This window comes from Phialemonium atrogriseum, assembly GCF_030411735.1.
Source record: "Phialemonium atrogriseum strain 8032-3 unplaced genomic scaffold QBC33scaffold_2, whole genome shotgun sequence".
Classification (NCBI taxonomy): domain Eukaryota; kingdom Fungi; phylum Ascomycota; class Sordariomycetes; order Cephalothecales; family Cephalothecaceae; genus Phialemonium; species Phialemonium atrogriseum.
Window position 1 is genome coordinate 485,554 of NW_026848139.1, and position 15,009 is coordinate 500,562.

Here is a 15,009-nt window from a genome sequence, read left to right on the forward strand (position 1 = left end):
ACTTTTTTCAAAACCCACGCACCCCCCCGTTTTTTTTTTTTTTGGTAAAAAAATTAATTTTTTTAGGTAATTAATTTTTTTTTTAAACAAATCCCCCCCCCCCCCCCCCCCCCCCCGGACCTGCGCACTTGCCACGACTCAGATATTCCGCCCTCCTGTCACGCTGATCGTCTGGCCGGTGACATAGGCGAACAACGGGCTAGCGACAGCCAAGACGGCCTTCGCCGCCTCCGTCGCGGTGCCGGGCCTCCGTAGCGGGATATCCGCATGGGCCTCTTGCCCGGCGGGGGCGGCCTTCTGGCCGCCCGGGATGCCGAGGGCGACCTTCTGGCCATCGACGAGAACGAAGCCGCCGGCCTCCTTGTCGGCGGTCAGGCGGGTCTCGATGTGGCCGAAGGCGACGGTGTTTGCGCGCACGCCGAACGCCGGACCCCACTCCTTGGCGATGGTCTTGGTCGCGCCCGTGACGCCGGCCTTGGCGAGCGCGTAGTTGAGCTGGCCCGCGTTGCCGTGCAGACCCGACGTGCTGGAGATGTTGATGATGCACCGCGGCTCGCCGTCGCGGACCCGGAAGAAGGGCGCCGCCTCGCGGGTCAGCTTGAAGGGGACCGTTGCGTGCAGGGCCACGATGGTGTCCCATTGCTTATCGGTCATCTGGGCAAGTGGGTTAGAAGATGCTGGCCTCGCCGGGGAGCAAGGAAGGAAGGAAGGAAGGAAGAAAGGAAGGGGGCCGGCAGCAACTGACCTTGTGGATGACGGCATCCCATGTGAAGCCTGCGTTATTCACGATGATGTGGATCTTGCCATTACCGAACTCGGCTGCCTTCTTCACCAACTCCTTGATGTACTCATCATTCAGCAGGTCGCCCGGCACGGCGATTGCCTTGCCGCCGTCGGCGTTGATCTTGTCGGCAACGGCCCGGGACTTGCCAGCGTCGATGTCCGAGATGACAACCTTTGCTCCCTCGTTGGCAAACAGCCTGGCGCATTCGGCCCCGATTCCCTGCGCCGACCCTGTGATGATGGCTACCTGTCCGGGTAGGAGGCCCTTGGGGTAGTTGAGATGGCCGACGATCTGGTTCACTCTGTCCGCCATTGTTGCTGAGGAGAAGTCCTCGTCTCGAATTAAGCTGTGGAAGTAAGAAACTGAGGTTTTATTTGTCACGGCTCCAAAGTACGAACAGCTATCTATCTCATCTTGGGAATGCGCGTGTCTGGTCTTAAAACTAAAAGCTACCTACTGGGTGTGATCGGTCGGGGCTCCCGAAGGTCGCATCATGCCGAGGTAGCGGGAAACAACTTGCGGGATATGCAAGCTACTGTGGAGTGCCCGCCCCCGCGCAGGTTTCCTCGCAACGTGGGAGAATGCCGGCCGGAGCCGAAAATGCTAGCAGCCCAGTACCATTGCGGGTCAGGGGTGGCTTCCTGCCCGAATATCTACTCAGATACCTTGGGTACTTCCTGGTTAGGTAGTCTGTCTTAATGTTGAGGTCAAAAATAAAGACGAAGGAGGTAGAGTCATGGGCAAGCCGAGCCTTAAACTGGACATGGATCTGTGCCTGGATTACTTGAGATCCGATAAGATAACGGTGGTGGGGGTGGGGATCCCTTCCCAGAATGTCCTCCAAACCACATTCAATAATCACAACAAACCGACATGATGCAACGGAAAGGAGGAACTGGAGGAAGAAACACCTCTGGGCCGTGGGGTAGGCTCAAGCCGGTGACCGAGGATCCTCTGGACGAGTTTGGACTTCCTAGCAAGGGGGACAAGAGGTTCGTGGCTCTCTTCCGCCCACATCCCGCTCTCACCAACTCGGAGCTTCTCCACGCAGGCTCCTCGTTTCTTCGACCCAGGAAAGGTACTATGCCAAGATCGTCGAGAAGTACATGTCATTCTGCACCGAGGCCGGCGACTCGACCTCCCTACTGAGGCGATTCGCCTCCCTGCAACTGTCGGCGCAGGAGAATGCCACCCGTCCGGCGACCTCGTCAGCAGCGCCCGCGCCCGGCCGCGCAGAGCTGTCGCACATCCTCGGCGCTCTCCGCAAGCTGCGGGAAGGGATCGTGGCCTCCAAGAGGGCGGACGGGTTTGCCAGCCAGGTATACCTCTTCGCCATCCGGCTGGGGGTGCTGTGCCAGACCCCCGAGGCCTACCACCCCGCCATCCTGCACCTGCTCCGCGTCGTCCACCCGCGGCACAACCTAACGAGCATCGAGCTCCAGGAGGCGGTTGGCTATCTGGTCCTCGACGCCGCGTGCCGGAGGGGGGATCTGGCGGAGGCGTACGAGATGCGGAACCGGTACCGCCTGCGGGACGCCAAAGTGGACGGTGTGCTGCGCGCCCTGGTGCAGGATAACTGGGTCGCGCTCTTCAGGGTCAAGAACGGTCTGGATGGCCACAGGGCCCGGATCGTCGAGTTCGCCGAGCCGGGCTTGAGGAGGCACCTGCTGAAGGCTTTCGGCCGGACGTATCTGTCGGTGCCGCTCCAGTTTTTGGAGTCGTCGACTGGGCTGACTTGGAGCGAGCTCCAAGCGGAGTATGCAGTGGGATGGGAGCTCAACGAGACAAAGGTGGTCATCAGGAAGATTCAAAGCCGTTCATGAGAGGTTGATGGTCTCGGCGCAGAGTGTGGCGATACCGGGTTACTTGGTGTTGGCGGAAATGAAGCATAGATACCCTGCTTGATCAAAATCATTAGAAAATGAGTTCATACCCCGTGCATCTGGACTGATCAACGGTCGAGATGATCAACAGTCTCTTTTCTTTCGGATGTTTCACGTCGGCTGCCACGTCTTGCGCCTCTTGTATCCCCAGGTGTCGAGGTCGACAACAATAAGACTCATCGGCTGCAGGAAACTACTTCTAGGTCACCAGCATACAATAAGACGTTGCGGACGGTTCAGGAGTCATGAGGGTTCTAGGGAAACTGGATAGTAACTCAGGGTATTCTGTTTGGACGAGGAAGTCTATGTAGTATTGGGCGAGGAGATCAGGCAGAGCCATTAGCAACATGGATGCAACATGGATGCAACGATTCGAGAGCCCAGGCAAGTTGTGTCATTCCAGCTCCAACAAGCGTCGGCAGTAGGTTTCCTGCAAATCAACAACTCCTCGCTCGCTATTCCCATCCCAGACCAGCCCATATATACCCAGCGCCTCGAAGGTCAAATCAAGCAGACCCAAAGAGAGTCGTGCATCTTGGCCGAGGTTTATTTCTTGCCGGACTTCTTGATTCCTTGGGCTCCGGTGTTCAGTGGTCCCTTGCCACCAGCTTTCGCCGCCAGTTCCTTCCTAGCCTTCTCCTCTTTTACTGGTGTCAGCAAGTGAAGGCTCCAAGACGAACAATAGGTAGGTCAGGGGGTACTTGCCTGCCTTCTTCCTCTCTAGGAAAGCCTTATCCTCGTCGTCAAGGTCCTTCTTATCCTTCTTGGCTGCCTTTAGAGGCTTGACCTTTCCGCCTGTTTTCGATGTCAGCCTGGGTCTCGGTAGAGAGAGTGTGGAGTGATCGGTCCACATACCTTCCCGACTCTGTCCACCCATGTTGGCAAGAGTTCTCAAATGTGGAACTGCTTGTAATCTTGGCACTGGGTTGTGGGAGCAGCTGCTACTCTCACAGATGAGAATTCTTGAAGTTGTCTTTGCGGGGTGGTAAGCACAAGAAGGTGGGGGGGAAGGAAGTTGGACCCTTGACATAAAGAAATTTGCCCAGGACAGGGCGGCTCAAAAAGGGCTTAGCGTGCCTTCGTGGTCAGCCGGCAATACACCGGCAGTTCAGGCACTGGCAGAACCGCCAAGGACTTCAACTTCTGACGCACGGCTCACAATGTAAGACTCCTGTTGACAACAACGAGCAGCACCGCCTTATTGCAGTCGCCCTGTGTTTGAATCCACTCATCAGGATAACTGTCGTATGAACTATGACATAACCTGGAACCCCTCAAGACTGGTTGGGCTCAACTTCTGTTTACACGTACCTTTACGGGTCTTTTTGTCTCTCGGGTGCTGACACTTGCCACCAGAGTCCAAAGGGCTGGTCTCTGAGATTGCCCCAAGGCATACAGCAGTGGATATGGCAACCCCCATGATGAGCTCGGATGAAGGGGAAATCATAGAGGCAACTCCCCTGCCTCGATCTGATAAAAACGGCCATGTTGACCCGACGGGCAGAACTCGACCCAGATTGTCGCACACCCCCGACCTTGATGACTCGTCAAGGAACCCTGCCAATGCGCCTTTCCGGCGAAGCCGATCCCCTCGTGGTTTCAAACGATCTCACGACGAGCCTGAATACCAGAGCAGCAGCCGAGGGCGCGATCCCCGCCGATTTCGAGTCCGTTATGAGGCTGATCCTCGGGACGGTCACCGCCGCGGCCGCCACCCTTACGAAGATCCAGACCGTCCACAGTCTCGTGGCTCTGCCCATGACGAAGAGAGAGACCGAAACCGAGATAACACTGCGTCGCGCCCCTTCGGCCAACGCCGTGACGATCGCAACTTCGACCGCGGTTACGATGGCTACCCCGACAAACGTCCGCGGAATCGCAGCCGTTCTCCAAGGGGCGGTCGCCGCGATAGGGGCCGGCGGGATCGAGGTCGCTTTGGAAGAGACCCAACCATAGATCATGCTGAATCTATCAAGTACAGTGCCCACAATGAGAGATATTCGCAGGGTAACTCTGTGTCCAAGCGGGCTACTCTGGCAGAGGCTTCTGATACTTCTAGACGAGATACTAAATCTTATCAAGGTGTTACGGGTGACCGCATCGCCGACAAGGCTACCTCTGCACCGACCCAGTCAGTCCTTTCCCTCGATGGACTTCTCTCTGCTACATACTAACAAGCCACAGTGACACCCAGAAACGCCCAGAAAAGGAACCGGAGCCTGAGCCGGATTGGGATGGAACTGCAGCGGTCGATGAAGAAGCAGCTGTCGAGGCTGAGATCCAGAGGAGACGACTTGCGAGAGAGGCGGCCTACAAAAGAGCCGTTGGTGCAGCCACTCCCAACGTCCAGGGATTGCAAGTGTCGGATAAGCCAGCAGTGTCCACCCCCGCGTCCACCCAGCGCAGTACTCCTCATATAACGGAGGCGAATACCCCTCGTTCTGGTAAGGTCCGACCGCGCCTTTACTTTGGGCTGCAGGCTAACATATCAGACTGGAACTCCCCGGCCGTATCGGCTTCTGGCGGGCAAGAGGCCATGTCTCCGGCTTCGCTTGACATCGCTAATGATCAGGAACTCATCAACATCCACGGGAAGGCCAAGGTGGATGACGAGGATGGCCCGTCCGCTGCAGACTATGATCCGACAGTCGACATGAAGGAGGATGAGCTCCGAGACGAGCTGCGATACGGGAATGTGGGACTCCATGGGAAGGACCGGCATCCATCGCAAGCAGAAATCGTCGCGCCGAAGAACGAAGAGCCGGAGACTAAGGGCGCAGGAGATGTTGATGACGGTGATGACGACGACTTCGACATGTTCGCTGATGATTTTGACGACAACAAGTTCGCTGCCACGAAGCCGGCTACGAAAGCCACGCCGGCGCAGGATAACCAAGATCCGTCTCAACTTGGGCAGGCCAACGGCGGTGGAATCCTCGAAGGCGATGACAAGGACGGTTATTACAAGATCCGGCCTGGAGAAGTGCTGGGCGGCCGATATCAGGTCCAGTCAACCCTCGGTAGAGGCATGTTCTCAGGCGTGGCCCGCGCGATGGACATCACGACCAAGAAACTCGTGGCCATCAAGATCATGCGCAACAACGATGCCCTGAGAAAGGGTGGATTTACGGAAATTGCCATTCTCCAGAAGCTGAACGCTGCCGACCCGGAAAACAAGAAACACCTTGTCAAGTTCGAGCGTTCCTTCGAATACAACGGGCACTTGTGCATGGCCTTTGAGAACTTGAGCCTCAATCTACGCGAGGTTCTCAAGAAGTTCGGCAATAATATCGGCATCAACTTGAACGCAACACGAGCGTACGCCTACCAGATCTTTCTGGCCCTCGGTCATATGCGCAAATGCAGCATCATCCACGCGGATCTGAAACCCGATAACATACTGGTAAGGAAGCAAAGCCACGAAAGGGGCAAAAACTTGATGCTAACAAGATGGCTACAGGTCAACGAAAGCCGGAACGTCCTCAAGATCTGTGATTTGGGGACAGCTATCGACCGATCAGACGCCGCGACTGCGCACAACGAGATCACGCCATACCTGGTCAGTAGATTCTACCGGGCCCCGGAGATCATGCTGGGCATGCCCTACGACTACGCAGTCGACATGTGGTCAATTGGCTGCACCCTGTACGAGCTCTACACGGGCAAGATCCTGTTCACGGGAGACAGCAACAACCAGATGTTGAAGAACATCATGGAGATTCGGGGCAAGCTCAGCGGAAAGCTCTACCGCCGCGGCCAACTCTCCCACATGCACTTCGACGACCTTGGTAACTTCATCAGTGTCGAGAGGGATAAGGTTCTTGGCAAGGTACGTGATGCATCATTCCTTTTAAACCCTTCGGAGCATCTTGTTTCAACTCAGCCCCTACACAAAGTTCTATTTATATCTACGTCTTCTTGGTTCGCGCCCGCCTCTTTTCTCTTTCTATTTTTTTCTGGGTGGCATTGCTGCCAACGCGTAAGCGCTACCCCACGATTGCCCGTCGCCCGAGCGGCTACCTGAGACCCAAGCCCAAGCAAGCATCTCGATCCTTCGTTCGGTTAAGGCCTGGGGGTGTGTATATTCCTGGCTGTATAATGGCGTGGAGTACTCTTTGCAGTGATCATCGACATAATCCATGCTCATGGCCCATGGATTGTCGGCCTGATTGCATTCCACCGGATCCCACTGGATCCCACTGAGTCCAGCCAAGAACCCCTTGAATCCTTCTGACGTGCATCGTTCACCCGCCATGGTTCCCACGCTTTCCCCTTCTTGCCCTTCGCGCCCGTCTACTTCGGAAAATTGAATCTCACTTCGCTTCTGCTTTGGATACCATGACTGACAACCGCCGTGCTACAGACCACCGTCAGAACCTTGTCGATGATCAAGCCAACCAGGGACCTTCGCACTCGTCTCCTGGCTGCATCGAGCGGCATGAACGATACAGAGACGAGGGAGTTCAACCAATTCATCGACCTGCTTGAGCGCTGCTTAACGCTGAACCCGGACAAGAGGATTACTCCCTCGGAAGCCCTTAAGCATCCATTCTTCACGCAGAGGATGCATTCATCTAAAAGATGAGGGTCAGTCGTAATGGGGGGATTTGTCAATGGAGAGGTGTGTCTATATTTGTGTATGCGTGTGCGTCGCTAGATCACTTGCGGCCTCGAACATGGAGGCTAGCCGCTAGCTTGTCCAGACGACAAGTCAATCCAACTGTCGGCTCTGGATGACAGCATACACGACGTCTTGGCGCTTGGGGCTTGACTCCGCGCTCGATCTGATCGGGTCATCACCGTACTGCGGACGATGTCTCGGAATGCTTGCTTAGCCTTTGAGACTAGGTTAGAATAGGAGCCATCGGGGAAATAGGAAGTTGGCTTTCACCAGTCGATTGGCGTGACGAGCTGAGTTGGCCTTGCTGGCGGTGAAGCTAGTTACGATGGGCTGCACATCAATCTAAGTAGAAGCAGGTTTTACCAGCCAAGGTAGGTAGCCGCTCTTGTGATCCCGTCCCCTCTCGCCCTGTGGTTTGCACGGGTTAAACATACCGGCCAGTCAGCCACCAAGACCCCTGAGGCGGGCCCGAGAAAGAGTCTGGAATTGGCAAACGTTCCAGTATCACTGGATGGCCATGCCAGCCCCCGGTTTCACGTTCCGCTCCGCCGCTGTCCAACGTGGGATTGCTTGCGATTCCGCCTCGCAATGGGGTCTCACCTGTCCCTCCGCACAGCCAGTAGTGGGACCATGGGTGGGCGGCGCCATAGAGGGGCCATGCTGCCCTCGAATGTGTAACCGTCCGAAGGCAGTTGAGTGGCTAGAGGCGCATCAGCCCTGTGGGTGCTTTGAGGTTTTGAGGGGGAGGAGGTTGGCGTACTACTTCCGGGAAGGCGCATTGCGCTGCGAAGGACCGATGAGGGGCGAGCATGGCCGTACACTCGTCATGAGGTCTGGGGATTCGGCTTCTCAATGGATAGAGATCACGATTGACTGGCTGTGGACGTGGCTGTAGAAGGTAACCCGCAACGGACGTAATAGTGAAGCAATCTGGGGATGCCACAATGCATGATCTTTCATGTAAAGAGATGCAAAGAGATGCAAACACATCCCCCCTCATGCTGCGAGATCAAGCACACAACAGAGTAAACATAATCCGCCATGGCGCACCAAGCGCTTCACCGCCCAAACCACCCGAGCTTGACGGCCGCATCCCAGCTGCACCGTTCCACGCATTCATTCCTCCTGACTCAGGGCGTGGCGGAGTTTTCAGTCCGGCGCCTCCCCATGGAGCAAGCATTGACTGGCCCCTGGCCCCAAAGCCAATGCAGCCAACCCCAGCCTCTCCCAGCGAGCGAGCTCCGGCCTTCCGCTCAGGGCTGGTTGAGTCCGCGGTGACGATGGCAAGACGAAAATCTCAAAAGGGGCATCCAGTAACCAATTAGATAGAGAAGAGAAGTGTTATATTCGAGATGTCCAAAGGAACGAAAGCCCCCCCAAGCATATCGGAACGGAACCCAGCACAATACATCACGCAAGCCGACCCAACGTAGAGCAGCACAGCACAGTGAGGGAGCAAACTCGCCGTCCCCAGCCTCCTCGCACACCCGGCCAGCTCCCCCCTGGCCCGTCGCAGCGCCCGCACAGCCTGCGGTGTCACTCCGCACGCGTGGGCAAATGCACAGCCCCCCCCGTCAAGCCGGGGCGGGGAGACTATGCATCCCCCCTCCCCCTTCTCTCCCTCCCTAATAATAAGAAACCCGCTTTCCGTCTTGGCGGCCGGACGCTGTGGGCAGCCGTCTTCGTGGCCCGGGATTGGCTTGGCTTGGCTTGGCTTAACTAAACCCCTCCACAGACGCGGTGACCGCGGGACGGTGGGAGGAGCGATGCGCCGGCGTGATCCGGGCCCTCGCCTGTTGCTGGGAGCGGGCCGGCGGCGGTGCTGTGGTTACAGTGGAGCAGAGCAGAGCAGGGAAGGGATTGGCGACACGTCATTTGTCTCCTGGGGCACCACGACGTCGAGAGAGCTGGCGAGGAGTGGGCTGGTTCGTAGGATGTTTGGTGAGGGTCACAACTTGTGCCTGTCTGTTGGGGTCTTATGTGTGTTGTGGAAGCGTTATGCCACGGTCACTCTATCCATGCTATGACACCTCGTTCGCGCGCTGGTACGCGCACGGTAAGACGCGACGATGCTGCAACTGCAGACACTTCTGGGCATGGTCTGGTGTTGAAACATACAGAGTGGAACATCAGGCGAGCCTAGTCGCTAACTGTTCGAACACACAAAGTGAAACACATACAGCAAGAATCCCTCTCACGCACCCAACTCACGACTTTCTCGCGACATGTCGTCTTCCCTGTGGCAGCAGGTCTGGGGCCACCATCGTGCCATCGCAAATCTCGGGGAAAACCGTACCTCCTGAATCACCATGGCCCGATGGTTATCGGGAGTTTCTGGAAGGCTTCTGATGGGCGCACACCACACTCCATAGACGAAACCCCCCCCCACCCACCCCCCATGGCAAGGAACGTCGCATATCTTTCCATACAAGATATCCCGACAGCGCGATCAACAGAGAGAGCGAAATCCTGTATCGGACACTCGTCACGGTCGCGACATGGATGGATTGCCGATCCCGGCTACTGCAATAAAGTAAGCTGATAAGCAACAATATGGTGCCGTGCCCACCACGCGATCCCGAAGCGATGGGAAACCCTGGGCGGGCAGCGGCGATCCAATATGAGCCCTTTCCTGGGACCACCACCGGCGCTGGCGCTATTAAGTCGGGACAGATCGAATTAATGGGCGATAAGCTATAAGCCGATGACGGGCGGGAGGTGAAATCATGCAGCGACAGTCGTAAAGAGAGAAAAATCGAAAGGAGAGTCTGGAACATTGATTACTGTAGTCTTCTTTCACACCCCGCTTTCGCAGATTGACATCATATCGCAGTTCGCCCGGCCGGCTGCTTCATGTAAACGAACCTCCACCTCCACCTCCACCTCCACCTCGATCGCATCTCCACCTCTGCGGTTCTGCCGCACGGAGAGTGATCCATTGTGGGCGGTGGGGTGGCCGAGGAATGGGGAAAGAATGGGCCCCCCTCATGCGATGAAACGGAAACAAGAAACATCCAATTACTAAGTCAGTGGATAGTGGAATGGGATGGGATGGTGACGAAGGGCATCCATCAAATCCACGCAAGGTCCAATCCCATCCGGCAATGGCATGGCTGTAACGGCCGAGAAACCTGAAATCATATGAGAAGCATCTGCCGGAGGGGGGAAAGAGAGACACGACTAAACAGCTATCCGTAACCTGCTCACGGCGCGCGCATTGCTAGGGTGGCAAAAGTAAAAGAGGAAAAGATGAACCAAATTCAGTTTTGATGGGCGATGGATCGTAGTGCAGTAACTGCAGTTGGCCCCGTAGGGCAGGCACAGGAGAAATCAAGGACGAGGACGAGGACGACGCCAACGTCGAAGCCAGGGATGGGAGAGATGGGGGTTGATGGGGCTTAGTTCTGCGTCACCCCGCCCGGCGACGGGCTGCGCTCCGATGGCTTGCCGCTGGGGAACGGAGGCTCTGGTTCGATGCAGTTGCGTTGGATGATGTCGCTCCCAACAAGGCAAGGCCGGCATGTGAGCCCCGGGATACACCCAAGGGCCCACCGATCTGCTGGGAACGAACCGGTGGTATGCAATGTACATTTTGACGCTCGTCAACGTTGCCATTGGGGAAGGGAACAATCAAGGACTCATGACGTGTCACTGGCTGAACTCAGGTGCGGGATAGATATGCTCGATATGGTTGATGTTGATGTGAATGATGATATGATCCGCTTGTGCCGTCCTCCCTTGCGTCGGGCTGTCACGTTCCCTCCCGGCGGCATGGACGCCATGATGTAAAATAGACATATAGACATACTTATGTCTGAGATGGCTACCTGCCTGCCTGCCCGCCTTGCCCGCCCGTCGCCGCCTCACCGCCACCTCCGAGCATGATCCAGGGACGGGGGTGGGATGGGGGGAAGGGAATGAGGGGATGGTCTCGCGGCCGCTTGATTCGGTTCGAGTTTGGGTATCGAGATGTGACGCTCGTTTGGAGGGAAAAGGGCATTCTGGCATTCCAGCACGGCTGGGTGGAGCGCGACGGGGAGCGTAGATCTTCCTGCTGGGCACCGTAGAAGCCGCCCAGAAGGCTTCGATGGAGCAGGATCGACAGGGTATCTGGCGTCACCACAATTGCCACGGGCCGCCGAGCACCCCTAGAGGCCACTCCCCTCCCCCCTTGCTTTGCGTTACAACTGTTTACAGAAGTGCCATTCGCTTGTTTTCAAAAGCTCTTGAAGCGATCCCCTTTTTCCTGCCGTGGTCCTTCAGGCGGCAACGTTGATTGGAGCGACGGAGCGGGTCCCTTGATCCTCGCAGCGCATCCCCTCGATTTCACTGACCAGCGCATGACAATACAAGCCAAGATCTTGCCACCCTTTCGCCGATTCGAAGATCTACCGCCCGAAGACGTGCTTCAGGGAGCGTCCATGTTACAGCGGGCGGAAATCGACGTATATTGCACCCGTTAACACTGCTGAGAAAATAGTCCGTTGCCGTTTAAGGGTCAAGGGTTCCATGGCGGACCAGACATGGGGGCCCCCGGCGGATTTACCATGGTTTTGTTTTTGCATGAAAGCCGGGAGTCATGATTGAGAGCCATCGTTCCAGCGTTCCAGCGTCCCAGCGTTTGAAGAGTGTTGCGGGATTCGGATTGGCCTCGGCGGCATGACCCAGCGTCAGGTTTCGACGCAAGGGCCATGAAACCATTTTTCAATTCCCTACTATGCTGGCTAGCGCTCGGCGGTTCTTGTGCAGGGTCCGCCCGGCAGCCTAAGCCATGCGGCTCGTTTTTGTGATACCGGGCTCTGCAGTGGGGGGCGAAGGGTTGCCCTGCAGTCTGGGCTCTTCGCAGTGTATAGTACTCCGTTGACTCTGGACTCTGGATTGAACCAATAGGGATATGCTCTCCTGACGAGTGTCAACAACATGGGCGGCAACCGACGAGGAAGCCAGCACCGACTCTCTTTTAGTGCGCATATAGTAGGTACTCGAGGTTGGTGACCATGCTCCCCAGAATCAGGACATACAGTAAGCCACTTCTGCGGCCTACCTCCCTCCACTCCTACGTCGATGCCAACAGCCGAATCACCACCGCTGCTCGGCCACTCAGTTATCCGCCGCGGTCTCACTCTGCGGTAACTGTGTCACGGCAGTCAGTATCAACAGAGCCATTTTTTTACACCTGCGAAGTTCATGGTTGGATTGCCCCGAGATGCACGTGTTTAGCCTGTCAGGGTCCAGGTTTTTCTCCTCGGTTCTCAGTGCAAAGAGATGACCCCTACTGTGGTACATTGCGGCTGAGCGACCTCCAATCAACTCCTGAGCCGCAGATAGCGACGAGACAGGCTAAAAATGATGACCACAAAAGCTGCGTGAAACAAATCGGCTCGATATTAGCTGCTAACGGTACGTTCCGCCTGTTATTCAGAGTCAGAAGTCTCAAATCCCAAGAATCCCACCACGAAAATAACATTGTTAGCTAGGTACGAGGTACCTATTTCCGTCCCTAGGCAGGTAACCTTGAGCGGTGAGTTTCATCATACCAAGAGTAAGACACTGGCCTTTTACAAGTATTAAAAATCTCAGTCGCATGGGTTGCGTGCGGGTGGACTCCGAATCGATCGAGACACATCGCCAGTTCGGCATGTTGTTATGTGGCGCTGAGTCGCTGACTGATGAGCAGGTCACCTGACAAGATCCTCAGATTCCAACTTTTGGATCAAGCAAGGAAAGCGGGAAAGCTCGAGCCATCAATCGACCGCACAGTCTACACTATCGACGATGATCATCTCCGTAACCCCTACATGCGAAGCCTAGAATCTTTGACTCATGGCACTAGAATGTGACACCAAGCGGCCGAAATTACCCATTGGACAGTTAGATCAGCCTCGCCAATAAACCCGCCGCCCGTCTCTGCTCAGCACGGCGTCACTTTTGTTGATCTGTTCCCTTCTGGAAGTTACGATGGTGCCCAGCGTTAGCGTCCGCCGTCCCATCGAGAGCTAACGTGCTCAATAAAAAAAGAGTCATATGGCCCACACCTCGGCAAGGCGCGGTGCGGCCTCCCTGTCGAATCAATTCCATTACGAGGCTGTCGCACGGCCAATCAAACCAGAGACGGGCGATGGTCATGATGCCCGGATGCCCAGATGGTCTCTGCGCTGCAGGTCTCATCAAGCCACGATGGCTGTCATTGGCTGCTCGCTGACCCAGGATATTCGGTAATAAAAGAAGAACGACTGGAGCCTGCAATCTCAGGCAGGCAGGAACCCTATCCTCCATGACGAGGGGGCTCCTCATTAGCCGGCGTCATCAAATCAGACGAGCCCAACCCGGGTCCACTGTCGCCCAGGGTTGCCGCTGTGACTGCCCAATGGCTTATCTGCAATTCTGCAGGCGAACGAACAGCAAAGTTGCGGTGCATGAAAGACCCTGTTCTGAGATTCGCACTATGAGTGCACTATCTATTTTTTGCTTGGTCAGTAATGGACCGAATCGTCCGTGGTTGATTCGACGGTGCATGCACTAAGGTTACAATGGTACTTGCGGCGCGGCCTTTGCCGGCGCCGCCTGAGAGAGATGGGACGGGACTCGATCACTCGAAGTCTAGGTTGAAGCTACGACTCCACCCAAAGCGAGCCGTTGAAGCCGGCGAAAACTACTCAGTATTGTTTGTCCAGCACCTGTCCTTTTCAGGAGACAGCATGCCAGACACGGGCCTTGGCGAGTCCCAAAGCCACTGGCGCCGCACCCTCTGCGAAGTGCAAACATACAAGGTATGATGTACTGTTGCAGTACATCCATCCATCCACCCAGAGAAACGAGCGGCCTTTCCAAAGTCCCGACTCCCGACCCAACTCATGGTGGATGGAGATTGGAGAGGTGCCCAAGTACCCACTCTGAGGTCCCTCGGCGGTTGTCCAAATTTATCCAGCCATCGTGCATGGAATGGGCTGCTCGCACAAGTCGTGGGGGAACTTCGATTGGTCACATCGTTGGCTCACACCAAACAACCTGAACCTCGCATGCATTCTGATCCATCTCCTAAGCCACTCAAAACGCTACGTCCTTCCTTCACAGGCAGACAGGCGACCCCGATAGCCAATGCCTGCAGCAATTGACGCTGGGCCAACTACTATAGCATCAAACCCATCTGCAGAACGATATGGGCGCATCATCAGCCGGGGAGGGCCGCGGGAAGCTGACCACTTTGAATCGCCAAGGTAACACAATCCTAGGCCATTCTGTTGTGTACGGAACGGAAAGTCAGATGGAGGCTTGCCTGGTCAATGCGAGGGGCGAGAATGGAGTGCAGCGCCCTCCCAGTAATCCACCTCCAGCCGCTGAGGCAGCTTCTGCAACAGGACAGATAGAACCAGGTGGAGGAGTCGAGGAAATGACAGGCCAAGCGCCTGGCTGGGCTTTGTTTGTGTCTCAGAACCTGGGCCCTTCCGCCCTATCTCGCCCGCCAATCATGACTACTTTCATGCATTCCGTTTGGCGAACCCTCCGGAATTATGACATTCGGGGGGAGGCAAGACCCCTAGACAGGTTTGGGACCAGTGAGTGATCCTGCTGACCGGGGGCTGTTTTGTGAAGTGAAGCTGCCTATCGATATTTTCATCAGAACATGGTCAACTGGGCATGCATGCCCAAACGGTAAAGCACTGGAGCCGATGTTTCGCCTCCCCACCCACTCTGCACGCCCGAAAACGCTTAGCAAGGGA

General features: G+C 56.1%; 4 protein-coding genes across 4 annotated transcripts; 2 read left to right on the forward strand and 2 right to left on the reverse strand.

Annotated features, from left to right (window-relative positions):
• Positions 1–112: 112 nt before the first annotated feature.
• Positions 113–1,503, reverse strand: QBC33DRAFT_523683 (NAD(P)-binding protein). Its single transcript, XM_060426658.1, has 2 exons — positions 746–1,503; positions 113–654 (listed from the first exon to the last, which is right to left on the reverse strand). The coding sequence occupies exons 1-2, from the start codon at positions 1,094–1,096 to the stop codon at positions 139–141; spliced, it is 867 nt and encodes a 288-aa protein (XP_060287642.1). The 5' UTR covers positions 1,097–1,503; the 3' UTR covers positions 113–138.
• On the forward strand, positions 1,172–2,991 carry QBC33DRAFT_523686 (uncharacterized protein). The gene is made up of 2 exons (XM_060426659.1): positions 1,172–1,776; positions 1,836–2,991. The coding sequence occupies exons 1-2, from the start codon at positions 1,658–1,660 to the stop codon at positions 2,605–2,607; spliced, it is 891 nt and encodes a 296-aa protein (XP_060287643.1). The 5' UTR covers positions 1,172–1,657; the 3' UTR covers positions 2,608–2,991.
• QBC33DRAFT_523689 (translation machinery associated TMA7-domain-containing protein) lies at positions 2,914–3,722 on the reverse strand. Its single transcript, XM_060426660.1, has 3 exons — positions 3,523–3,722; positions 3,373–3,462; positions 2,914–3,308 (listed from the first exon to the last, which is right to left on the reverse strand). Exons 1-3 carry the CDS (start codon positions 3,695–3,697, stop codon positions 3,214–3,216), a joined length of 360 nt encoding a protein of 119 aa, XP_060287644.1. The 5' UTR covers positions 3,698–3,722; the 3' UTR covers positions 2,914–3,213.
• Positions 3,723–4,073: 351 nt separating this feature from the next.
• QBC33DRAFT_575474 (kinase-like protein) lies at positions 4,074–7,252 on the forward strand (the record flags this gene model as incomplete). Its single annotated transcript, XM_060430831.1, has 5 exons — positions 4,074–4,798; positions 4,852–5,111; positions 5,160–6,070; positions 6,128–6,496; positions 7,031–7,252. 5 exons carry the CDS (start codon positions 4,074–4,076, stop codon positions 7,250–7,252), a joined length of 2,487 nt encoding a protein of 828 aa, XP_060287645.1.
• Between the last annotated feature and the right edge of the window lie 7,757 nt (positions 7,253–15,009).

What these genes read in the sequence shown, in the direction of transcription:
- QBC33DRAFT_523689 (XM_060426660.1), bottom strand. Translation starts at nt 3,697, where the DNA reads ATGTCAAGGGTCCAACTTCCTTCCCCCCCACCTTCTTGTGCTTACCAC. An exon ending in GGGTGGACAGAGTCGGGAAG is followed by an intron (nt 3,463 to 3,522) that starts GTATGTGGACCG and finishes CATCGAAAACAG; the next exon opens with GCGGAAAGGTCAAGCCTCTA. An exon ending in CCTAGAGAGGAAGAAGGCAG is followed by an intron (nt 3,309 to 3,372) that starts GCAAGTACCCCC and finishes CACCAGTAAAAG; the next exon opens with AGGAGAAGGCTAGGAAGGAA.
- QBC33DRAFT_523683 (XM_060426658.1), bottom strand. Translation starts at nt 1,096, where the DNA reads ATGGCGGACAGAGTGAACCAGATCGTCGGCCATCTCAACTACCCCAAG. An exon ending in GGGATGCCGTCATCCACAAG is followed by an intron (nt 655 to 745) that starts GTCAGTTGCTGC and finishes CCACTTGCCCAG; the next exon opens with ATGACCGATAAGCAATGGGA.
- QBC33DRAFT_523686 (XM_060426659.1), top strand. Translation starts at nt 1,658, where the DNA reads ATGATGCAACGGAAAGGAGGAACTGGAGGAAGAAACACCTCTGGGCCG. An exon ending in CCTAGCAAGGGGGACAAGAG is followed by an intron (nt 1,777 to 1,835) that starts GTTCGTGGCTCT and finishes TTCTCCACGCAG; the next exon opens with GCTCCTCGTTTCTTCGACCC.